The 26519-nt window shown below is 41.6% G+C and overlaps 1 protein-coding gene across 6 annotated transcripts in view; it reads left to right on the top strand.

The window, feature by feature from the left end:
* The first annotated feature begins 1929 nt into the window (after nt 1–1929).
* Rhot1 (ras homolog family member T1) overlaps nt 1930–26519 on the top strand; it is a 73094-nt gene continuing 48504 nt past the window's right edge. For all 6 annotated transcript variants that reach the window (XM_075991421.1, XM_075991419.1, XM_075991416.1 and 3 more), the window contains exons 1-6: nt 1930–2202; nt 16821–16879; nt 21578–21659; nt 24107–24150; nt 24565–24618; nt 25907–25959. In XM_075991421.1, the coding sequence (XP_075847536.1) occupies nt 2127–2202; nt 16821–16879; nt 21578–21659; nt 24107–24150; nt 24565–24618; nt 25907–25959 (368 nt within the window). In that variant the 5' untranslated portion in view covers nt 1930–2126. The remainder of the gene's footprint in view (nt 2203–16820; nt 16880–21577; nt 21660–24106; nt 24151–24564; nt 24619–25906; nt 25960–26519) is intronic.

The raw sequence follows: 26519 nt of genomic DNA, 5'->3' as shown, positions 1-26519 counted from the left end.
GTAGCCCAGGTTGGCTTCTGACTCATGATCTTGCTTCAACTCTTGAGTGCTGGTGGGATGGTGTATATCACTCCTTCTGCCTTCCCAAGCAATTTTTAGAAAGGATTTCCTTCTCTATACATATCTATATCCATATATATATCTTTACATCTCTCTATGTATTTATATAAAAGCAGACAAATAATGGAGGACTACAGTAGGGAAGATAAGGTATTTGCCTTCAAGCTCAGGAAGAACCCTTTGTGGACTTTTATGATCCTGATGCTGCCTGAGATCAGTAGCGTCCATCCTGTTCTTGTCATGAATGCTGGACATGGCAAAACAGAATTTTTCCTTTACAGCCACCTAGGAGGAAGGCATCACTGTGAGTGCCATGCCACCTAAGGAGGAATAGGCTCAGGGAAGTCAGTGGCCTTATTCAGGACTGGGTTTCTGGTAGGTGGAGGAATCTGGATTGAAATCCAGGAAACTGCTCAGCATCTCTGAACTGCTGTACACCACAAGACTTACAGAGATCACATACACATTTGAATCTCTTTAAATTAGTTTCACATATGTATAATGTATGTATAATTTTTGGTGGGTGTGTTGTTTTGAGACGAAGTCCCTTGTAGCTCGATTGGCATGAAATTTCTCTATGTAGATGATATCTTTGATTGCTCAATCCTCCTGCCTCCACTTTTTCAGGTGCATAACACCATGCCTGTTTAGGTCTCATTCTATAGTCCAGGCTGGTCCCAAACTCGTGGCAATCCTTCAGCTTCAGCCTCCCAAATGCTGGAAATATAGGCATGAACTATCATGTTCTTCTTTTAAAAATGTAATTAATTAGCCGGGCGATGGTGGCACACGCCTTTAATCCCAGCACTCGGGAGGCAGAGGCAGGCGGATCTCTGTGAGTTCGAGACCAGCCTGGTCTACAGAGCTAGTTCCAGGACAGGCTCCAAAGCCAGAGAAACCCTGTCTCGAAAAACCAAAAAAAAAAAATGTAATTAATTGGGCGGTGATATAGTAGCGGGAAAAGTGCTTTCTGTTCAAGCCTGATGACTTGAGTTTTGACCTCTGGAATCCCAAGTGGAAGTTTGAGATAGGTCACTTTTCATAGCCCTGGCTGTCCTGGAACTTACTATTAATGTTACTACATACTATTACTATGTAGACCAGATCTCTCACAGAGATCCACCTGCCTCTGTTCTCCAGTGCTGGAGCTAAAGGCATGTGTAATCACACTGGCTAAGAATCAACTCATGAGAGCTCCCACGCTCACCGTGGAAGGCACTCAAACGCACACGTCATACTCAAATACACAAAATAATACATTTTGAAAAACAATAAATAAACAGAGTGATGTGCTCTGGGGAGTATACACACCCTGGGAGCCAGTCACTTGTTCAATAAATCATTCTGAAAACCAGATGGGCAGGCAGGTCGCTTGCCCTCCAGGACCTTATTGTTTAGTGAGAAGGTTTCATGCTCTGAGTCACGACGAAGCTCCCGTTGTGTGACCCTGGACAAGGAACTTCTTATTCTGTAAGACAGTGGCATCTGCTGCTGGAGAGATGGTGAAGGAGGTTCAGGAGCACTGGCTGCTCTTCCACAGATCCGGAGTTCAATTCTAGGCAACTAGATGGTGGCTCACAACTACCTGTAGTAGGCTCTGATGCCCTCTTCTGGCATAAAGATGCATATACAGAGCACTTGCATACATCGAATAAATAAACATTAACTAGTTAAATTAAAAAACACACAAACAAACAAAAACGGTGGGATCCAACTACGGGATCTGCCACCTACATCTCTGGCAGTGTCCGTCGCAGTCCGGGTTTTGCGCTACCGTCTGCCTGCCCGCGAGGGCGCTAGTTCCAGCCACGAGAGCGTTCGCGTTGCGAAAGCGCCTGTCCCTTGCCGCACGCCGTCGTCCGCGCCGCCGCCCGCGTCCGCGGAGCCGGAGGAGGCGGAGCTGGTTTGTCCCGGCTCCAGAGCGGAGCGGCAGCCGAGGAGGCGGTGTGCCGAGTCCGGGCGGCCGAGGATCGGGAGCAGAGGCCTGAGAGGCTGGCAGGAGACGGCGGTAGCGCAGGGAGAGCGGCGCCACGGGCTGGGAGCTCCCGGCGTGAGGCGTGCGCTCCATGCGTGCGGGCCGAGTGCGGCCCCTGCGAGCCTCCAACATGAAGAAAGACGTGCGGATCCTGCTAGTGGGAGAACGTGAGTCCGCGCCCTGCCCGGCCTCGCAGCCCGGGTGCCCCCTCGAAGCCTGCCAGCCCCTCAGCTCGTCCCTTCCCAGGGCTCTGCCCTGTCCCTTCGGTGCTCCTCGCAGGCCTTGGTCCCTAACGCCCGACTCTTCCGCTGTCAAGGTTCTCGCCTTCGCCTCCCCGAGTCCTTTCCTCTTGGGCCTTGGCGTTTCTCGGGCCATCTCCTGTCGGACCCTCTGGTCGCCTGTCAGTCTCTGACTGCCAGGCAGATGTTGGAACAGGCCGACTGAGCACTTGGGACTGCGGGAATAGGCTCGCGGGGACACTAGGGGGAGGAGGAGTGCAGAATTAGGCGACTTGTGGACAAGGTCAGGTTTCTGGAATTTTTTTTTTTCACTTGCTGTCTTCCCTGCTACTGTGCATGGGCATTAAGAGAGAGCGCTGAGTTGCTTGAGTAGCTTGGTAGTAGCGCTCTAGGTACATACATAAAGACCTGGGTTCCGTCTCTAGCACAAGGGAGAAAAAAGACAGGGCAGTTTAAGATAGCGGTTTTTTTTAAATTTAAGTTTTTTTCTTTTGCTTTTACCATTTGCCATTCTTGTGCCTTGCGTTGGACTAACTCCTGGTAGTCGCGATATTTCTACAAAAATTGACTCGCAACTTCAAGTTAATACGAGCGAGTACTCAGTGAGCGGTACTTAACCAGGGAGGAACCTTTAGTTGAGGCAGTTGTTACCCTAAAAGTCTTAATTTTCGCCCTTGTTAGCCATTCCATAGTTATGTGGTATTTTATGAACAAGAGCAGGTATATAAGACAGCAAACTATATCCACGCATATCCAAGATTCCCTAGGGATTTTAGGTTTTAGTTTTTGCGGGTAAAAGAAAGCAAAACAGACAACAAACACAGCGCCTTTGCTGACATGAAGACAGTAGAGCAGGGATTCCTGCTCTCAGTCATGGGAACTAAAATTAAAAGAAGGCTACAGAGGACTTGTAGTGGTTTAAAAGCTCATTAGTTAATGTTTGCCATTGCTGATTTGCGGCCCGTTATTCTAAGCCACATTGCCTTTGGAGTAGCCTCTATAGGTCACTGTGATACACTCCAAAGGAGAAAAGTGCACGCACACATTAAAAAAAAAAAGTGGTTTGGTTTTGTTTTAACTTGGGGAAGGATGTGCTCTTGGAACCTAGACAGCGGGAGCCTGAAATCCTAGAGCTTGAGTTACAGGTGCTTTGAGTTGCCCTACTGGGTGCTGAGACCTGAACTTGGGTCCTATGTTCTTATGCTCTCCAGCCCCAAGTCTGCACATTTTTACTATGGTTATAGTATTCTTTGAGAAGCCTACTGTGGTGGCTCATGTCTGTAACTCCAGGATTTGGAAGAATTAAGACAGGAGCATTGTTGTGAGTTCCTTGAGTTCCGTGCAAACCTGGTCTACCTAGAGAGTTCTAAGCCGGTCTGGGCAGGGTGGGCCTCAAACAGGAGAGGGGGTGCATGACTATGATGATGAACTATTTACTCATGTAGCTGGAGGTTTTGTTTTGTTTTTGACAACACTGTAGTCAGAATTTTGAAGCAAGCTTAGCTAAGCATAGTGTGCTTTTGGATTTCAGTTTTGATTTTTAGATTTTATTTATAATATCTTAATCTGTATTTTGCATCAAGTTCTCTGATAGTAAAGGAAGGCATTATTTAAAGTATGATTGATGCTGATACATTTGGGGCAGAATACAGGGAAGTGAGCCACTGAAACTTTAATTGTATTTTGTAAAAGTCTGGTACTTTTTTTTTAATGTGTTTTTAAGAGAGATAGGTATGTGTTTTGGATTTAGTGTTGAGTATAGGAACCAATTATATAGCATTAATGTATAAATTGTCCAAATAGAAACACCATACACCTGTAAGATCCAGTGGCACTCTTAGGACATTTGTATTAAACTTTAACAGCGTTATTTAGGAATATGCAGAAGTTTAAATTTTGTTAGAAAAGTACGTCATTTAATAATGAAAGCAAACCAGAGAACTACGTATGAGTTTTCTGATCATGGGGAGAAACTTGATATAAGAGAAAGCTTTCAGTGGCGCACGCCTTTAATCCCAACACGTGGGAAGCAGAGGCAGGTGGATCTCTGTGAGTTCGAGGCCAGCCTGGTCTACAAGAGCTAGCTCCAGGACAGGCTCCAAAGCTATACAGAGAAACCCTGTCTCAAAAAACCAGAGAGAGAGAGAAAGAGCGAGAGCAAGAGTGTGTGTGTGTGTGTGTGTGTGAGAGAGAGAGAGAGAGCAAGCTTTAGTTTTTGAGAGAGACACTTTTCCCCACCTAAAAGAGTGATACCAATCACGCTTATGGCACACATCTGTATTCCATTACTCAGGAGTCTGAAGCAGGAGGATAGCAAATGAAAATTTTAAAATGGTTAGGGTATATAGCTTAGTGGTAGCGCATTTACCTGACATATATGAGGTCCTCGGTTAAGTCTCCAAGTAGGAGAAGGTTACCACCAAAGCTTAGGCCATCTGCTATTAAGAAAACAAACTATAGCCGGTGTGGTAGCACTTTTTTTTTTTGAAATAGGGTTTCTCTGTGTAGCCTTGGAGCCTGACCTGAAACTCATTCTGTAGACCAGACTGACCTCAAACTTACAGAGATCCACCTGCCTCTGCCTCCCGAGGGCTGGGATTAAAGGTGTGCATCACCACCGCCCGGCTATGGTGGCACTTTTTAATGTGTCTTTTTAATCCCAGCCCTTGGGAGGCAGAGGCAGGCCAATATCTGAGTCGAAGCCTGTCTGCTTTACAGAGGGAATCTTAGAATAGCCAGTGCTACACAGAGAAACCCTGTCTCAAAAAACCTCAAGCAACCAAACAACAACCTCTCCTTTTGTCCTCCCCTCTCCTCTCTCCTTCCTTTTTCATTTGAAATAAAGTATTAAATTTGCTAGGCTGCCTGCCTTGCACTTTTGACCCTCCAGTTGTCCTGCCTGAGAGCTGGGATTATTGGTTTATGCCACCTTCTTAGTTTATGCTGTGCTTGCTATTAAACCTAAGACTCGGTGCTGGCTAGGCAAGCACTCAAGTGAGGTTCTCAGCCCTTGTATACATATGTTTTCAAATTTATTTATTTATTTTTTAAAAAATAATTTATTTAACTTTATTTTATGTGGATTGGTGTGACGGTATCAGATCCCCAGAAACTGGAGTTATAGACAGTTGTTAGCTGTCATGTGGGTGCTGGGAATTGAACCCGGGTCCTCTGGAAGAACAACCAGTGCTCTTAGCCGCTGAGCCATCTCTCCAGTTCTGTTTTCAAATTTTAGTGTTCGAAATATAGTTATACTCAATTGATTGTAGGATTTCAGTTATTTTAATGCCTGGTATTTGGTAGAGAAATCCTTTAAAACCTTATTTTCTTTTTTTTCCGTTTCTTCTTTTTTTTTTTTCTTTCAAAACAGGATTTCTCTGTGTGTAGCTCCGGCTGTCCTCAAACTTGGATATCTACCTGCCTCTGCCTAGTGAGTGCTGGGATTAAAGGTGTGTGCTGCTACCATCTAGCCTAAACCTTACTTTTAAAATTTATTTCTTATATTTGTTTATTTGTGTGTATGTAAATCTGAGCACAATTTATGGAAGTTTGTTCTCTCCTTCCACCATGTGGGTTCTGGGGATTGAACTTTGGTAGTTAGGCAAGTGCCCTTCTCTGCTGAGCAGTCTCACAGGCCCTCCTTTTGAGATTCCTCTAGTGTTAGAAAAAAGTGGTTAGGATTTAAGCTTTTAATGTATTTAAGCATATTAAGTTTCCAGTTGCTTTAAGGTAGTTGGGAGTGGAGGAGGCAAAGAGAAAGAAGCCAGGTTGGCTTCCAGCTCACAGAGATACACCTGCCTCTGCCTCCTGAGTGCTGGGAACTAAAGGTGTGTACCTACACCATCATATTTGGGTAAGCCACAATACCTTTAATAGTTCCTTGGGAACAACGTAATTACCCCCCCTTCCTTTCTTCCTCCCTCCTTTTGAAAGTATTACTTTGTAGCCCAGGTTTGTTTGGAAAGCTGATGTAGGTCAGACTGGCATCATATCCATGGCCATCCTTCTGCTTTACTCCCATTATGGGGAAAATCCTCCCTGGAATTATTTTTCTGAATGCTAAAAGTTGCGAGTTAATAAGTTTAACTGCATAGTTGCCTTCCTCCCCACTCTCCACTTTATTCTTTCTGATTATAGTAGTTTAGGAAGAGGCTTTTTGTTTGTTTGTTTATTGAGGCAGGGTTTGAGTAGTCCTGACTGTCATGCAACTTTCTCTGTAGACCAGGCTAGCTTTGAACTCAGAGAGTTCTACTTGCCTGTGCCTCCCAGGTGCTGGGATTAAAGGTTTTCACCACCACCACCTGGCCTGAACTGAGAATTCTTAATAAAGAAACACAAGATGGAAAGAACCATTTCTTTTGCCAATTGAAGGGTGTTTGTTAGCAAGGAAATTAGCCAATATGGCTAGAAGGGTGATACTTAGAATGGCAGAATGGTTACTTCTCCTTAATAAATATTAGGAATTTTCTGTCATTTGGAACTAGACATTCAAAAGATCTGACAAAAAGATAGAAATTTAGCCAGGCGGTGGTGGCGCACGCCTTTAATCCCAGCACTCGGGAGGCAGAGGCAGGTGGATCTCTGTGAGTTCGAGGCCAGCCTGGTCTACAAGAGCTAGTTCCAGGACAGGAACCAAAAAAGCTACGGAGAAACCCTGTCTCGAAAATCCAAAAAAAAAAAAAAAAAAAAGACAGAAATTTCAAACCCAGATAAATCTGTTCTGTATTATATTTTCCCAAGGATGACCTGTTTATAAGCGTGGAGTCTCAGACAGGTGGTGTGCTGTAATGAATTAGATCAGAGGCCTCTGTCAGAATAATTTTGACCTTGCATTTTATAAATCACTGAACTATTTCTCAGGCAAAGTAGAATAGAGAACATTAGATAGTTGGCTAACAAAAGGTAATTTTTTATCCTTTATATTAATATGTCAAATATTTATATCAAATAAGCTTACATTGCAGTTTATATATTGGTTGTAACATTTTGTTTGTAATACATTGTCATATATTTTATTATAAATATATTTTATGTAATATACTATAATCTTTAGCAAATATAAATTTTAACTAGTATAATATATTTAAAGAATTGAGGATTTCTTTTCCTCATGGAAATGTTTCTGGAACAGTTGAAAGAGAAAAGTTTTATTTATTTTTGATACAGAGTCTCACTGTGTAACTCTAGTTGACCTGAAACCACTGGACTCAAAGAGATCCTCCTGCCTCTGCCTCTCAAGTATTGGGATTAAAAGTGTGCCACCATGTTCAGCTCTAGATGGAATTTTTAAAACGTAGTGAGTTAAATTGTTTTCTAGATGAGGTAGGATATGAGCAAATAAATAAAATCACACCCTGAGAAGTGGTAACAAATGACTTTAATTCAGTTAGCCCCTTTAATTGGGCGCCATGTCTTGTGTGTCTGTGTCTTCAAGCACCAGTGAAGTTGTTTGATTGTCTTCTTCACTCCCCAGTGTCTCCTTTGCTGTGTTAGAGGCTATGAATGTCTAGTCACAGATCTGTAGCTAGAGAGAAGCCTGCTGCTGTTGAGGAAGCCAGGACTGCCCTATTTCCTCATAGTGCTGTTCTCTCTATTCTGGAACTCATAGGAGACCGCGGGTCTGAGGGAAAGAACACAACCGTGACTAGGAAGAAGGTAATTCTAATGAGTTGGCCATTTGGTTTACTTAATGCGAGGATTGCTGTACTGAAAAGCAAATAGTCCTGCTCTTAAGAATTTCTAGGGGGCTGGAGAGATGGCTCAGAGGTTAAGAGCATTGCCTGCTCTTCCAAAGGTCCTGAGTTCAATTCCCAGCAACCACATGGTGGCTCACAGCCATCTGTAATGGGGTCTGGTGCCCTCCTCTGGCCTTCAGGAATACACACAGAATATTCTATACATAATAAATAAATAAATAAATAAGTAAGTAAGTAAGTAAATAAATTCTGGAAATAGTAGCTGGTGAGAAATATCCCATAAATCAAAGTCTAGGAACTCCCTCAGGAGTTCACTGTTATTATGTTGGATGGTTGTCTGGATCTTATACAGATACAGCACTCTTAGGAATGTACACTTTTATTGATTTATTTTCTTAATTATTTTGTTTTTTTGAGACAGGGTCTCTCTGCGAAACAGTCCTGGCTGTCCTGGAACTTGCTCTGTAGACCAATCTGGCCTTGAACTCACAGAGATCTGCCTACCTCTGCCTCCCAAGTGCTGGTACCGCACCGCACTCTTCCCTGTTAAAAAAAAAAGAATGCATATTTCTTAGCTGGGTTTTGGTGACAAAGGCCAGCCTGGTCTACAGAGTGAGTTCCAGGACAGCCAGGACTGTTTCACAGACAAACTTTGTCTTAAAAAAAAAAATGTAGGGCTGGAAAGATGGCTCAGCGGTTAAGAGCATTGCCTGCTCTTCCAAAGATCCTGAGTTCAAGCCGGGCAGTGGTGGCGCATGCCTTTAATCCCAGCACTCGGGAGGCAGAGGCAGGCGGATTTCTGTGAGTTCGAGACCAGCCTGGTCTACAGAGCTAGTTCCAGGACAGGCTCCAAAACTATAGAGAAACCCTGTCTCAAAAAAAACCAAAAAACAAAACAAAACAAAGATCCTGAGTTCAATTCCTGGCAACCGTTTGGTGGCTCACAACCATCTGTAATGAGGTGTGGTGCCCTCTTCTGGCCTGCAGGCATACACGCAGATAGCACACTGTATACATAATAAATAAATAAAAAAAAATGTAGCTGGGCGGTGGCGGTGTACCCCTTTAATCCCAGCACAAGAGATGTATCTCGGAAAGCTGACGTGTATGTTCTTCCAGTGTTTCTTAGTTTGAGGAAAATAAACAGCTCAAGGAGTCATGTGTTTATGTGGTACTAGAGTTCTTGGATACAAGATTTGTTGTTCTCTGGTCTTTTTATTTTGTTTTTTTTTTGTTTGGAGACAGGGTTTATCTGTGTAACAGCTCTGGCTGTCCTGGAGCTCGCTTTGTAGACCAGGCTGGCCTTGAACTTGCTTCTACCTCCTGAATGCTGGGATTAAAGCCATGTGCCACCAAAATCTGATTTTTTTTCCTCCCAGTTTTTTGAGGCATATTTTACTTTGATAAACATGAACCTCTCATGCCCTCTGCATTCTAATACCAGTTTTTGTTATCAGCTGTGGTGTCCTGAAAAATTCTATAGTGGTGTAGTGTACCGGCGTAAATAAATGTAAGGCTGATATTAAAGAATATATACAGCTTTAATGTTTAAATAAACTTACAGAACTGAGGTTCCCGTGCAGCCGTTTTCACAGGAGGCAGGAAAAGGGAGGAGCCGCCTCCTGCGTGCCCGATTTATTCATACGCATTCGCCCGAGGCAAACCCGCCCCCTAAAGGGGCTGGCTTAACCCTACAGTGTAGTGTTTGTGTTTTAATAAATAAAGCTTGCTTGAAAATCACAGGGCAAAGCAGCCACATTAGTCAGCTGTACAAGGCCAGGGAGTGGTGACACACTTGAAGGCCACCCTGGAGGTGATCCCAGCACTCTGGAGATGGGAAGAGTACTTGGAGGACTGCCCAAGAGTTTCATACTAACTTGGGCAATATAGTAGGTCTCCTTTAATATCAATGAGAAAAATTTAACAGAATTTCAATGCAAAATAAGAAACCACATCAGGGGGCTGGAGAGATGGCTTAGGGGTTAAGAGCACTGACTGCTCTTCCAGAGGTCCTAAGTTCAATTCCCAGCAACCACATGGTGGCTCACAGCCATCTATAATGAGATCTGGTGCCCTCTTCTGACCTGCAGCAGACATGGAGGCAGAATGTTGTAGACATAATAAATCTTTTTTTTTTTTTTTGGTTTTTCGAGACAGGGTTTCTCTGTGGCTTTGGAGCCTGTCCTGGAACTAGCTCTGTAGACCAGGCTGGTCTCGAACTCACAGAGATCCGCCTGCCTCTGCCTCCCGAGTGCTGGGATTAAAGGCGTGCTCCACCACCGCCCGGCTGACATAATAAATCTTAAAGAAAAAAGAAACCACATCAGGGATGGTAGTTTATCCTGCTTTGTAAAACAGTGTTCACTTTATGAATGATTAAAGCCAGTTAAGAGGTAATTTTTTAAAAGGAAGGCACACAGTGATGTTGTGCAGTGTTGTGAACACCTAAGACACACAGAAGTACTACTGAAGTACTGCTGGATGGGCCTAGGTGTTATTCTTTCATAAAGATGCCGTGGTGGGGACTGGTCCCCCAGGCCTCAGCCAGTCCCCTTGGCGGCGGAGGGTGAGAGACAGACAGATATGCCAGAGAGAGTTTGGGTTTATTTAGTGGGTTATGGAGAGAAAAGGGGAAGGGAGAAGGGGAGAAGGGAGAAGAAGAGAGAGAGGCAGAGAGAGAGAGAGAGAGAGAGAGAGAGCACACACGCCCACACCCAGGCAAGCGGGGTGGGGGGATGGGGGATAGGGAGTAGGGGGGCTTGTCTCTTAAAGGGACAGGGTACCCAGGTGACAGGCTTGCCCAGTAGATCATAACACTAGGGAAATAGCTATTGGCAGTGTACTTGCCTAGCATTTGAGAGGCCCAGTGTTTGATCGGAACACACACAAACTCCATACACACAAGAAGACATATTTGTTGAAGACATAAAAGAAGGTATCTAATTTGTCAAATTTAAGATCAGTTTGTGTTCATATCTGTAAAGCTAGAATTTGTCGATTTTTACCACTAAAATAACTTAAAATAGTACTTATTTGGCAGTTTTTAGTAGCATTGTGACAAACACCTTTAATTTCAAGAATCAGGAGTCAGAGTGTCAGAGTCAGGGTGATTTCTATGGCCAAGGCCACCTGGTTTACATAGTGGGTTTCAGGACAGCTGGAGTCACATAATGAGACCCTGTTTCAAAAGAAAGAAATTCAAGTTTGTTCTAAGCTACATACACATTGTGAGTTCAAGGCCAGCCTAGGCTACATGAAACTATCTCAAAACAAGAAATGCTTTCAGTTGTTTTTTTTTTCATTTTCTATAAAGGATAGTATTGAATAAGATCAATATATTGAACAGTGGTACTATGTTGGTGGTTAATTTCCTATCTCTGATGTGGTAGTTTATCTACATAGAAGAATAAACTTACCTTTGGGAAATACATACTAAGATATAATTATTGGTGCTGGAGAGATACCTGAGGGGTTAAGAGCACTGGCTACTCTTGCAAAGGTCCTGAGTTCAATTCCCAGCACCCATATGGTGGTTCACAACCACCTATAATGGGATCTGATGCTCTCTTCTGGCCTGCAGCTACATGCAGACAGAGCACTCATACTCTCCCTCCCAAAAGATAGAATTATTCTCAAACGGTCCTGTGTCTGCTTCTGACCATTCATTATTTGCTAAGCTTATATGATGTAGTAGTTACGGATACTTCTAGAATAAGAGTGAAATAGATAAAGGATAATGCACACACAATAGTGTAAAATGTTATATGTTATGTGGGAAATTTGGATTAAGGATAGACATAGATTCAGCATGCTGTTTAAGCACGTCAAAGACTGAGGCAGGTAGAATGTTGTGCGTTTGAAATCAGCCTAGTTTACACTTTGAGGTCCTTTCAATGGGAGGGAAAAAACAAACCTGTGAGATGGCTCAGTGAGTAAAGGGTCTGACACCAACCTTGAAGACCTACGTCCCATTTCTGGGACCCACGTGGTGGATCTCCATTCCCAGGTCTTAGCTCAGTTGTGCTCATACACAGATGTATATAGATACATAAATAAAATTTAAAAAATTAGACACAAATTGTTGTAGGAAATATATTTTCCATAAATCTGAACTTTTCTCAAATTGTTTGAAAAAGTAAGCAAAGTAAAAAGCCAGGTGGCACACACTTTTAATTCCAGCCCTTGGGAGGCAGAGACAGATGGATCTCTTTGAGTTCCATCCTGGCCTGGGCTACAGAACAAGTTCTAGGCCAACCAGTGTTGGTACATAGAGAAACCCTGTCTAGGAAAACCAGTAAGCCTGGTGTGATGGAATACAAATTAGAAAGGCAGAGACAAAAGACCAGCCTGGTCCAGGCCTGCCAGGGCTACATAGAGAAACTTTGTTTCAAAACACATTTGTAAAACCATACATACACAAAAGAAACAAACAAAAAAGATTTGACACAAGCTATGAGTCTCGTGGTAAAGTATAGAATAATAGAAGTGGGTTAATTTAAGTTGTAAGACTTCACTAATAGTAAGACTGAGCTAATAGATCAAACAATTTATAACTAATATTAAGTCTCAGAGTGATTATTTGGGAACTGATAAGAAACCTCCAGTTATAAGAGATGACTCAGTAGTTAGGAGTGCTTGCTGTTCTTCCAGAGGACCCAGAGATATTTCCTAGCACCCATACAGGGCAGTTCACAAGCATAACTCCAGCTTCAGCACTATCTTCTGGACTCTGTGGAGAGCCACACGCATGTGTGTATATTGTGTATGTATGAGTGTGTAATATATATTAAATATTTTATGTGTTCATGTGTATGTATATATATATTACACACACATACACATGAACACATAAAATAATAAGAGAATAAAATAGTCTATAAAAACTAGAGCTAGAAGCTACCTGTTAAGCCATATAATTTGTCTCTCAACTTGCATAAATTCTCCATGCTGTTTGGACCAGTGCACTCTCCTGTGTGTTCTGGCCATTCATCATTTTCTACGATCTGTCTTGTGCTTTCAGTTCACCCTTTCTTTTAGTTATTTAAGAAGGGACCGAAGTTGTTCCCAACTCTTAAAAATTACCATCTTTCATATTTGGACTTGTTTTTGAAATTGTATTTTGCCACTGTGGCAGAGACTAACATGACAGGTAGATGTCTGTTTTTCTCCAGGAGCTTGGACAGACTTGGTTTGACTGTGGTAATTATATGATCAGAAAAGTTACTGCAATAGAGAAGTCATATAAAGAATAAAGATTGAGATTTTAACTTTCTTTTATTATAAAGATCACGGGGACAGAAAAATTTTTGTTTTTTTGCCTTGTTCCCAACTCTTAAAATGTAGAACAAAAAAGAAAGGAATGTACATGTGTATCTTCTGTTGGTAAGGATGTAAATTGATGTATTCGCTTGTGAACATAATTAACAGTGTCAATTAAATACAGAACAGACCATGTGCTAACTTGAATCCCATTTCAAGGAATTTATGTGTAAAATATGAATTACATTATTATTTGTAGACGGAAGTTTCTGTCTTGCCCAGTTCTGCAGCTGTTTAGTCCCAAGGAAACACACAGAGGCTTATATATTAATTTTAAACTGTTTGGCCTATTAGCTCAGGCTTATTATTAACTAGCTTTTACAACTTAAATTAATGCATAATTCTTATTTATGTTTAGCCACTTGGCTTGGTACCTTTTTTTTTGTTTTTTTTTTTCTTCTTCGAGACAGGGTTTCTCAGTAGCTTTGGTGCCTGTCCCGGAACTAGCTCTTGTAGACCAGGCTGGCCTTGAACTCACAGAGATCCGCCTGCCTCTGCCTCCCTAGTGCTGGAATTAAAGGCGTGCGCCACCACCGCCCGGCTTGGCGCTTGGTACCTTTTATCAGTGAGGCATTCTTATCTTGCTTTCTCTACTTTTGGCTGGTGACTGCATCTCTACCTTTTCTCTTCTCAGAATTCTCCTAGTGTGGTTGCCCCACCTTTGCTTCCTGCCTGACATTTTATTAAACTGATATGAGTGACAAATCTTAACAGTGCACAAGAGCATTATCCCACAGCATTTCCCCTTTTTTCTTTTCAAAACAAAAACCTTAAATCTAATATCCTTGTTTCACTTTTTCCTGATCATTATCCATAACAACTTGTAACTGGCGCTCTAAACAAAGGCAAACATTCATAATCCATTTTATGGGAATGTGGGCATAGTTTTTTAGGCTACTTCCTGCTGATTGGGTGCACTGATAATCCTATGGTGAAACAAAGAAAATTTAAGATTATGGTCAAGTTCAGACTAGAGTAGTCTGTGAGGCTGGATCATCTCAGGTAGCAGTCTGTTGCTCCATCTTCAGCAGTTAAACAACTCAAAGTCAATACAATAACATATAGTATCCAAATTCTTTGTGTATTTTAGATCTGTATGTGGCATTTTTTTCTTACTCTATTTCTTTTATTTTTACTTTTTACTTTTTGGTTTTTTGAGACAGGGTTTCTCTGTGTATCTTTGGTTGTCCTGGATCTTACTCTGTAGACTAGGGTGGCCTTGAACTCTCAAAGATACTCCTGCCTCCTCCCAAGTTCTGGGTTTAAAGGCATGTGTCACCACGCTCGACAATTCTATTTTCTTTTCTTTTTTTTTTTTTTAGGACTTTCTTTATTTTTCTTTTCTCTTCCAAGCCTATGCATATTTTTAAACACACTGTTAACCATTTAGGTTTTTTTGGGGGGGGGGCGTGTTCAACACAAAGACCAGAAAAGCAAAGCAGCCAGCCCATTGGCTCTTAGGTCTACCTTTTACTTGGTGATTCTTTCTGGATAGCTATCTTTTCTTCTTTGGGGATCTAGATGTCCTAGGTCTCTTGACTTACCAAAGATGGGTGTTTTCTGTTTTCCTGCAAAGACAAGAACCAAACCCTGTCCCAACCCTTATGAGGTTCCCTTACCACCTGTATGATTGTCATCTCTGTGGATGAGCTGTTCTTTCTCTTTCTCAAGAGGTTTCTTTTTTTAAAATTTAATCTTTTTTTAAATATTTATTTACTTATTATGTATACAATATTCTGTATGTATGTCTGCAGGCCAGAAGAGGGCACCAGACGTCATTACAGATGGTTGTGAGCCACCATGTGGTTGCTGGGAATTGAACTCAGGACCTTTGGAAGAGCAGGCAATGCTCTTAACTACTGAGCCATTTCTCCAGCCCTAAAATTTAATCTTGATTAATTTTGATGATATCTGTAGCTTTTCTTCTCCTGTGGAAACAAGAGAGAAACCCTTCCCCAACGCAGCATCTCTAGTTTCCATTCTGAAGTCACCAGCTGATTTAATTCAGAAGTTTTTTCCATTGTCCAGTGTCTTTCTGCAGCTCTCTGAGGGCATCCGTATCTTTAGGTGATCCTGAAAAGATCATCTTTTGGGTTAATTGTCAAGTCCAGAGAGAGGTAGCTGCATCATTTTTTGTCCAGTCTGTGTAATGGGAAAGTGCAGGGCTTGTCTCAACTCCTTGTTAGAGTAATTTGTTAGTCTGGATCATCTCAGCTATCCACCTCGAAATTTTTCCTTGCAGTTTGTTGTCCAGTGGTGATCTTCAAGTGGTGCTATCAGCTGTATGACAATATATGAGCCAGGTATAATCTTCTTCCTGGAGACTTCAGATATTATTGTAGGAAAATTTTTGTTCACTGTGGAAAATTGAAACATTATTCAGATCAAAATGGAAAGTTTGAATTTTGATAGACATATATCCAAAGAAAGGTAGCACAGCTAGGTCAGTTATTTGGTAGAGCATGAGACTCTTAATCTTAGGGTCACAGGTTCATGCCCCAAACACTGGGTGCCAATTGTAGTGCGATTAATAAAAACCCAGAGACAGATACTGGGGTTCCACCTGAAAGTCAAGAAAGCAAAACAGCCAGCCACTGGCTCTTACCTCTACCTCAGTCCAAAAAGGCAATCCTGCCTCCAGGAATCCTCAGAATGAGACTGACTGAGAGCTATCTTCTTCTGTCTTATATTCCTCTCTAGGCCCCACACTGGATGCCATTTGTAAATGGAAGTTTCTGTCTCACCCAGTCTCGTAGCCATTCAGTCTCAAAGAAACACACAGAGGCTGATATTAATTATAAATTGTTTGGCCTATTAGCTCAGGTTTGTTACTAACTAGCTCTTACAATTGTCTGTGGTTAGCCATGTGGCTTGGAATCTTTTATCAGTAATGCATTCTCAGCTTGCTTCCTCTGCCTTTCCTCTTCCCAGAATTCTCCTAGTCTGATCGCCTTGCCTGGCTAATGGCCAATTAGCGTTTTATTAAACTAATATGAGTGACAAATCTTTATAGTGTACAAAAGCATTATTCCACAGCATTTATAATAGTGAAAATTTAGGAATTTTTGGGAACATTAGTGGCTGGAGAGAGCACTGCCTGCTCTTCCAGAGGTCCTGAGTTCAATTCCCAGCAACCACATGGTGGCTCACAGCCATCTACAGTGGGATCTGATGCCCTCTTCCGGCACACAGGTGTACACGCAGAGAGCATTCATACATAAAATTAATTTTTGGGAACATTAAACAGTTTATATTAAGGATCAGTTCTTATGCAATTCTCAGTAGGTAATGCAGGAAGGTTTTTGTTACTGTTTTGTTCTTTCCTCAAACCTGACTCCTATTTCCTCAGCCTCCCCAAGTAGTTGGTAGAATTACAGGCAAGTGCTGATACACCTGAGCTGCAGGAGATTTTGTGAAATGGGCTTATTCTTTCTCCAAAGAGCTAATAAACTCCCTATGTGGTTACTGGATTTGGCTTCCTGCGAGACCAAAATAGCTTATTAAAGTAATGTACTTTTCTTCTTTTAACAGCTAGAGTTGGGAAGACATCACTGATTATGTCTCTGGTCAGTGAAGAATTTCCAGAAGAGGTAAACATTTTATGTTCCTATTTAGTGCTTTTTTTTTAATTTATGAAAAATAAGTTAAAGTGATATGTCAATACTACCTTCGTGTGTTTCTTCCAGTCAGGACTTGGGTTTCTCTGTGTGTAGCTCTGGCTGTCCTGGAACTCTCTCTGTATACCAAGCTGGTTTTGAATTCACAGAGATCCGCCTGCCTCTGCCTCCTGGGTGCTGGGATTAAAGGTGTGCACCACCACTGCCCGACTTCAGGACTTTTTTTAAAAATGTACATTAGTGTGAAGGTGTCAGATCCCTTGGAACAGGAGGTACAGACAGTTGTGAGCTGCCATGTGGGTACTAGGAATTGAATCTGGGTCCTCTGGGAGAGCAGCCAGTGCTCTTAACCACTGAGCCACCTCTCCAGCTCCCAAAAGTCAGGACTTTTAAAAAGCTCTTATTAGTTTATAGAGGACATCACCTTAAGAAAGAGTCTAAGTTCTCATTTTGTGCCTTTGCCTTTGTCATTAAAATTTTGTATTTTACATTGTGTGTGTGTTTGCCACAGCACAGCAGCTATCAGGACACCTAGTGTGAGTCCGTTCTCTACTTCTTCCACGGAAGCCTCAGGATCAGCTTCACACTGTCAGTCCTGTTGGCAAGGCCCTGAGCTGTCTCACCAGCAGTGGTCGTGCCATTTGTCATCTCTTTGTCTTAGCTGTTTCATTTTTAAAATGGTAGCAAAAATGATCACCTGTGTGACCTGTTCTTAAAAGTAAAATGTTTTCCAGAACCCCAGTCGTGAAAGAGATGCTGAGTGTTGTATGAATTGAAACTAGATTTACCATCTGGGTACCGTTTATCTTCTGCCTGGTGCTGTCAGTTTGTGAGATATATTTGTCTGAACTACTAGAATCCTGACAGAGCTAATATTATATACCTGCTTCATATTACAAGTTAGAAATGAATTCATCTATGTTGCCTACAGATCCAAAGAATTGTGTTTGACAATAAATGAATAATAGTGAGGTGCTACCAGGAACAAGGTGGTGTTATTAATAACATATATGTATCTGTAATATATCTATTATTGGTATTTTGAGACAGAGTCTCACGTAACTCAGGCTAGCCTCAAGCTAAGGATGGCCTTGAACTCCTGATCTTCTGCCTCTACTTCCTGCTGCTGTGACTGCACGTCTGCACTACCATACTGGGCTACACTTATTTACATTTTGGGAATCCCAGTGTGAGGAGATGCTGTAAAGTTATGATATGGTTAGAGAAAACAGCATCAGTGCCACAGCATAACAAAATTTTGGATTTTCCCATGCATGATGGCACATACCTTTTGTCCTAGCACTTGGGAGGCAGAGGCATATGGATCTTTGTGAGTTCGAGGCCAGCATGGACTACAGAGCGAGTTCCAGGAAAGGCTCCAATGCTATACAGAGAAATCCTATCTCAAAAAAAAAATTTAAAAAATTTGGATTTTGTTTAGTTTATTCTGTTTATTTTTGAGGCACAGCACAGGTTGGCCTCAAACTTAGTATGCAGGCATGGCTGGTCTTGAACTTTTTTTCTGATCCTTCCACCTCTGCCTCCCAAATAGTGAGATTACAGGCCTAGCTTATCTTTTGTTTCTTCCAAAGTATTATTAATGTCAGAATCTGAGGCTAGAGAGATAGCTCAGTACCTAAGAGCTGTTCTTCCAGAGGACCCGCATTCAATTCCCAGCACCCGTGTTAGATGACTCATAACTATAATTTTAGCTCCTGGGCATCCACCTCTCCCCGCGACACATGTGGCATATAAGTGCATGTGCACACACACACGAGTAAAAATAAAATGAATGTTAGAGTTTGCCTTTACCCTTTCCTTACTCTTCTTAGAAAGACATAGCCTTATGGTTTTATTGCTGAGCTAGGCAGTGTCTTTGTTTTTCTGGATTCTTGTGGCTGGGATTGAATCCAGGGTCTCGAACATAGCAAGCAAGAGATTTATCTCTCATTGGTAGCATTTTCAGCGTTCATAATTCTATGGCTGCTTTTTTTCTTTGTTCCCCCTAGCATTAACGAAGAATCAAATAATAATTTGTTAATTTGAAAAATAGAGTATATTGTGGAATCGTTAACATTAATTTAAAATTATTTAGGTTATAATATATAAAATTCTCTGCTAAGATGGATGAGTGGGAAAAGGCACCTGCTGCTAACGCTGACAACCTGATTTTAATTCCCAGGACCTACCTACATGGTGGAAATACAATGCTGACTCCACACTGAACTCCGTTTGTATGCTGTGATACTAATGCCCACAAATAAATAAACACATTTAATGAATCACAGTGAGTTCCAGTCCAGCTAGCACTTCATGAGATAGTGGGATCCCGTCTCAAACATTTTTTTTTAATGTGGGAAGTTTTTTTTTTAAATATTTATTTATTACATATACAATATTCTGTCTGTGTGTATGGATTAACTCCATACAAACGGAGTTCAGTGTGGAGTTAGCTTTGTATTTCCACTATGTAGGACTGCCTTGGATTAACTCCATACAAACGGAGTTCAGTGTGGAGTTAGCTTTGTATTTCCACCATGTAGGTAGGTCCTGGGAATTAAAATCAGGTTGTCAGCGTTAGCAGCAGAAGAGGGCACCAGACCCCAATTACAAATGGTTGTGAGCCACCATGTGGTTGCCGGGAATTGAACTCAGGACCTTTAGAAGAGCAGGCAATGTTCTTAACCTCTGAGCCATCTCTCCAGCCCCTGTGGGAAGTTTTATTAAGAGAGAAGGGTGGGGGAAGACTGGAATCTGGGGACAGGAATGGCGGAAGAGAGTTTCAGAGAGAGAAGAAGAGAAGAAATAAATTTTAAATGTTTAACTGAAGTTAAAATTGTTTAAGGGTATTCCTTTTTTGTGTGAATATGGGTTTTTCCCCTAATTGAAAATCATGTAATTGGGGCTGGAGAAAAGGCTCAGCAGTCAAGAGCACTGACTGCTCTTCCACAGTACCTGGGTTTGATTCCCAGTACCCAGAGAGTGGCTCATAACTGTCTGTAACTCAAGCTCTAGGGGATCCGGTGCCCTTTTCTAGCCTCCAAGAACACCAGGCATGCTTGTAGTTCACAGATACACATGTAAGCAGAACCCATACACATAAAAGATAATCAAAAAGAAAGGATCGAACCACCACACTTTGCAGTTTTGTTAAAACTGTGCATCTTTCTGAAATGTGGAATTATTAAACACAGGCTACCTTAGCCAACTGGTTATCTAGCCTACATAAAATTAATATTTATTGGTTACCTTGAAGGTTGTGATTTTGTTTTGGATTTTTGTGGGTTTTGTCAGGATGAGGATTAAACCCAAAGCTGCATGTGCTAGACAAGTTCTCCACCCCTGAGTTACACTCCTCAGGACTGCCTTGGATTAACATAGCTCCTTATTTGTAAAGTGCTTTAAATTCTCAACAAAACAGAATGAGAATCATATTTTTTTTTTTTGGTTTTTCGAGACAGGGTTTCTCTGTGGCTTTGGAGCCTGTCCTGGATCTAGTTCTGTAGACCAGGCTGGTCTCGAACTCACAGAGATCCGCCTGCCTCTGCCTCCCGAGTGCTGGGATTAAAGGCGTGCGCCACCATCGCCCGGCCGAGAATCATATTTTTTAATTAATTTATTTATTATGTATACACATGCCAGAAGGGGGCACCAGATCTCATTATAGATGGTATTGAATCACCATGTGGGTGCTGGGAATTGAACTCAAGACCTCTGGAAGAACAACCAGTGCCCTTAACCTCTGAGCCATCTCTCCAGGCCCTCAGAACCATACTTTTTTTTTTTAAAAAAAAAAAACCTCTAATATTTGAATACAAAATTAAGAAGTGTTTTAAGTTTGTGAAAAACTCGAGATGTCCTTATTATAGCCTCTGACTGTGTCCTAGGGCTGGACTTTTGCTAGGCAAGCACTCTACCATTGTGCTATATCTCTGCTGGAAACTTACTTTTTTCTTGTTTTTTTTATTTTTGTTAATTTTTATTACATTTTTATTTGTTATCTGTTGTGGGAACTCCTTCAGCCATAGCCTTTAAGATACCTGCCCACTTTGGGCATGGTTTCATGTACTATTAGTGCAGACAAAAAGCGTGCGTGCGCGTCCCTCTTTGCTGGATTTGGTTCCACTTCCCAGTGCACTGTGAATTTATCCCCAAATAAATAAACCTTTGTTATACTCCATTCTGGGCTTTTATGGAACTGTTTGGTACCTACTACAGTTATCTGTCTATGTGCATACGTACCACAGTGCACATTTGGAGGCAAAAGGACAACTTGTGGGAGTAAGTTCATTCTTTCTACCATGAGGGTTTTAGGCATCAAAGGTCTGATTACCTGGGTGGTTGGACTTAGCAGCAAGCATCTTTACCTACTGAGCCATCTTGCTGGTCCTTAAATGTTTTTATGGGGCTGGGGAAATGGCTCAGCAGTTAAGTGTACTGACTGCTCTTCCAGTGAATCTGGTAAATAAAAAATAATTTTAAAAAAATGTGGTTGTTTTGTGGTTTTATATGATAAAGCACCCCAATGAAAGCATTTTAGAACATAGTGCATACCTAACATAATAGCTTTCAAAGAAGGGCCTGATATAGATAAATCTACATGCTCTGTTAGTAAGTTTGATGGATAATTTCTCCACATTTATCCTTTTTTGTTTTTGTTTTTAAATAAAGGTTCCTCCTCGGGCAGAAGAAATCACCATTCCAGCTGATGTCACTCCTGAGAGAGTTCCAACACACATTGTCGATTACTCAGGTAAGATTGGTGGTCTCTTGTGAGAGAGGCTCTGGAGTTAATTTTTAATAGCCCTGAAAATAGAACCTATCTGAGCTTTTAAAAATGTTCAGAAGTTCAGTGTTTAAGATCACATACCACTAAGACCCAGCAATACCTCTTTTGGGTATATACCCAAAGGATACTCAATCATACCTCATAATAGCCAGAACTTGGAAACAACCTTGATACCCCCTCAACTGAAGAACGGACAAAGAAAATTTGGTACATTTACACAGTGAAGTACTACTCAGTGGTAAAAAATAATGGCATCTTGAAATTTGCAGACAAATGGATGGCTCTAGAGAAAGCTATATTGACCGAGGTAACCCAGACCAGAAAGACAAATATTATATGTACTCACTCATATGTGGCTTTTAGACATAAAGCAAAGAAAAACCAGTGTACAGTTAACAACCTCAGAGAACCTAGGCAACAAAGAAAGACATACATAGATCTACAAGGAAGGAGAAAAAGACACGATCTCCTGAGTAAATTGGGAGATTGGAGGTCCTGGAAAAGGGTAGAAAGGGAGAGGAGCGAACAAAAATGTATAGCTCAATAAAAACAAAACAAAATCATATACTATTCTTTTTTTTTTTGAGGCACAGTTCCTCTGTGTAGCCCTGGCTGTCCTGGAATTTATTCTGTAGACCAGGTTGGCCTCAACTCAGAGATCTGCCTGCCTCTGCCTCCTGAGGGCTGCGATTAAAGGTGTGTGCCACCACCACTTGACTTGGTCATATACTACTCTTGCTGAGGACCTGAATCCAATCCCTTGCACATACATCGGGTGGCTGTAACTCCAGCCTCAGGGTTATCCAGTGCCCCTGGCCACTACAGACACATGCGGTATTGTACACTTGTAGTCACACAAATGTGACTATGCATATACATATGCATGTATACCTTACACGCATATATATTCAAATAAGTAGATTCTGAATTTTAAATTCGTTGAGGGGCTGTGGCTGTAAATCATTTACAAAGTATTTTCCTAGCCCTGATTTTGATCGCCAGGATTTGTTGAATTCTATATGTAACAAAAGGTTTAGAAATTTAAGAACACATGAAGAATTCAACAAGATGGCTACTTTGGGAGCTGAGGAGATTGCTCAGTAAGTGAAGGCCTTGCTGAGCAAGCATAAGGACCTGAGTTCGGGTGGCACTTTGGCAGTAATGCCTGCACTGGGAAGAGGCAGAACCAGGCACATCTCAGAGCTCACTGGCCAGCCAGTTGAGCCAGTTTGTGAGCTGCGGGTTCAGTAAACATACCAGTCTGGACAAATAGAGTGAGAATGATAGAGGAAGACACCTGACATCAATGTCTAGTTTCCATACACATGCACATGCACAGACATGTACAGAGTTCATCTTACTGTTTCTGATGATTGTCAACTATACATGTTACTGAGTTTATTTACTTACTTAGTATGTATGTGGATATCAGTGAGCTGCAGTATGTGTGGAGGTCCGAGGATACCTTGTTGGATTTGAGTCTCTTCTTTCACCATGTTGGGTTCCAGGGATCGAGCTCGGGCCTGGCAGTAAGAACTCTTATCCACTGAGTCATCTTACCAGCCAAGAAAGAAAAGCTCTTTCTTCATTCTCAGGCCGTAGTTTTGCCTCTGGGCCTTTGTTGTTATTGCTCCTATCCACTATGCCGATAGTGTCTAGTCTTGGGCTCTGTGTCCAGATTCTTGTCTGAGCTTCTGGCTCCGAAGTACTCAGTCTTCTTTCTTGAGTTACTGATCTCTTTAGCCTGGCTCTTATTATTTTCTTTTCTTTTTTCATTTTCAAGATAGAATGTCTCTGTGTAACAGCCCTGACTGTCCTAGAATTCACTCTGTCAACCAGGCTGGCCTCAAACTCAAAAATACTCCTGCCTCTGCCTCCTGAGTACTGGGATTAAAGGTGTGAGCCACCACCACCCGGCCTCCTGATCCTTTTTCAACTCTACACCAGATACTGGCCTAGATCTTTGATACAGTGCCTCTGCCTTTCAGTGCTAGAATCCTCTCCAATACTTCTTCCTTACTAACCACCTTCCTTATCTTGGTTCAGCTTTTTCTTCTGGATTATTCTTATTTTGGTAACTTAACTTGTTCTATATCATTTTGAATATTTATTAATTTTTATGAGTATGTATCTGTGCCTGTAGGTATGTAAATGTATCACATTCATACCTAGTGCCTATGGAGGCCAGAAGAGGTTGTTGGATCCCTTGACTCTGGAGTTAGAGAGAGTTACGAGCTGCTATGTAGGTGCTGGGAACCAAATCAAGGTCCTCTCAAAGAGCAACAAGTGCTCTTAACTGTAGAACCATCTATGTCAATTTCTTTAGGTGCATATTACATAGGGTTTTTTTGGCTTGATTATTAGTTATGAAAGTTTTTGAAATACAAAATTCTGACTTTTATCATTTATAGAAGCAGAACAGAGTGATGAACAACTTCATCAAGAAATATCACAGGTATGTGTAAAAAAGTCATTTTGTGTGTGTGTATACATGTACATGAACAGTGATAAGCCTATGAGTCTGTCTTCTTAGGGGCAGTTGTGGATTGAGACAGTTTCTTGTAGCTCAGACTGTCCTTGAATTCCCAGTGTAGTTAAGGCTTGTATTGATCCCCCTGCCTCCTTGAGTGCTGTATAGGCATGTGCTACCATGCTCAAGTTTAACAGGAATTTCTCAACTCTTTGTTGTTATCATTGGTATTTGAGTTTGTATTTTTTGCTCTAGTTCTTGAGGGATACTTTCTTATAGACAGGCTTTTCTTCTTCAAAAAATTTCTTCCTTTGGCTCAGATCTTAGGTGGTTGATAATTAAATCCTGTTGTGTATATTTTATTTCAACATGCCATTAATTTATTAATTTTTCTTCTAGGCTAATGTCATCTGCATAGTTTATGCTGTTAACAATAAACATTCTATTGATAAGGTATATTTAAATTTTCTTTATATTTAAATTAAATGTGATATGGTTTATTTATTTATTTTGAGGTGAGTCCTTTTGTTTTTGTTTTTCAAGGCAGGGTTTCTTTGTGTAGCCCTGGTTGTCTTGTCTCCTAGAGCCAGCTCTGAAGATCAGGCTAGCCTGGATATCACAGAGATCCATGCTCCTGTGCCTCCAGAGTGCTGGGATCAAAGGCGTGCTCTGCCACTGCTCCAGATTTGTTTTTGATTTTAAGATAGGGTCTTACTCTGTAGCCTGGGCTGGCTTAGAAATCATGATCTTCCTGCTTTAGCCTGGGATTCCAAATATGTGCCACTCTGCCTAGTTTTAGTGGGACATTAAGGACTCTTAACAAAGTAGAGGAGATATGACTCAGAATAAAATGACTCAGAGGCTACTCTTCGTCTGTAACTCCATTTGAGTTCTAGGGGCTCTGACACCCTCTTCTGGCCTCTGGGCACCAGGCATGCACTTGCAGACAGAACATTCATAATCATATAATAATTTTTAGTAAAGTATGCTTTTTCTTTTTTTGTTCTGCCACCTTTTTCCAAGAGGGGGTTTCGAGACAGGGTTTCTTTCTTTCTTTCTTTCTTTCTTTCTTTCTTTCTTTCTTTCTTTCTTTTTTTTTTTAAAGATTTTATTATTATGTATACAGTATTCTGCCTGCAGGCCTGAAGAGGGCACCAGATCTCATTACAGATGGTTGTGAGCCACCATATAGTTGCTGGGAATTGAACTCAGGACCTCTGGGAGAGCAGCCAGTGCTCTTAACTGCTGAGCCACTTCTCCAGCCCCATGAGACAGGGTTTCTGTGTAGCTTTGGAACATTTCTTGGAACTCGTTCTTACAGAGATCTGCCTGTCTCTGCCTCCTGAGTACTGGGATTAAAAGCATCTGCTGCCACATTTTTGTTTTTATTTTTTGGTTTTTTGAGACAGGGTTTCTTTGTTTTTTTTGTTTTTTTTTTTGGTTTTTTGAGACAGGGTTTCTCTGTGGTTTTAGAGCCTGTCCTGGAACTAGCTCTGTAGACCAGGCTGGCCTCAAACTCACAGAGATCTGCCTGTCTCTCGAGTGCTGGGATTAAATGCATGTGCCACCACTGCCTGGCTTTTTTTTTTTTTTTAAGACTGAATCTCAGTGCGCCACCCTGTATTGCCTGGAGCTCCAGGTTGGCCTTGAACTCAGAAATCTCCATGCCTCTGCCTCTGAGTGTGCAGCTTTTCAAGGAAGCTCTGCATCATGGCGTAACTACTACTTATTTTCATTTTAGGTAACAAGCCGATGGATTCCTCTTATAAATGAAAGAACAGACAAAGACAGCAGGTATTTTTCTTTCAAACTTTTTTTTTGGAAAATTTCAAACTTAGAGAAAAGATGTAAGAAGCAGTAACAAACATATCTGTTAAGTCTTTACTTAGATCTACTGATTATTAGCATGTTCCCAATTTGGTTTTTCTTTCAAATATTTATTTATTTGTGTTGTGTGTATTGGTGTGTGTGTGTGCACACGTAGGTGTTAAAGTACATTATGCTGGATTTAGGGCTGAAGTGGTTAAGAGCACTTGTTGTTTCAAAGGACCTGGATTGAATTCCCGGTGCCCACACAGAGACTCATCACCTCCTCGGGCACCAGGCAAAAGTTTGGTACACAGGTATACATGCAGGCAAAACACTCACATAAACTAATAAATAAATCTAGGTGGGCGGTGGTGATGCACGCCTTTAATCCCAGCACTGAGGAGGCAGAGGCCGGTGGATGTCTTGAGTTTGAGGCCATCCTGGTCTACAAATTGAGTTCCAGATATTGCCAAACTCTTTTTATGAGGCTACAATTACCCTGATACCCAAACCACATAAAGACATTACTAAGAAAGGAATTACAG

The sequence above is a fragment of the Microtus pennsylvanicus genome, chromosome 11, assembly GCF_037038515.1.
Source record: "Microtus pennsylvanicus isolate mMicPen1 chromosome 11, mMicPen1.hap1, whole genome shotgun sequence".
Taxonomy (NCBI): domain Eukaryota; kingdom Metazoa; phylum Chordata; class Mammalia; order Rodentia; family Cricetidae; genus Microtus; species Microtus pennsylvanicus.
Note: the sequence above shows the minus strand (reverse complement) of the source record. Positions and strands in the feature narration are given on the sequence as shown.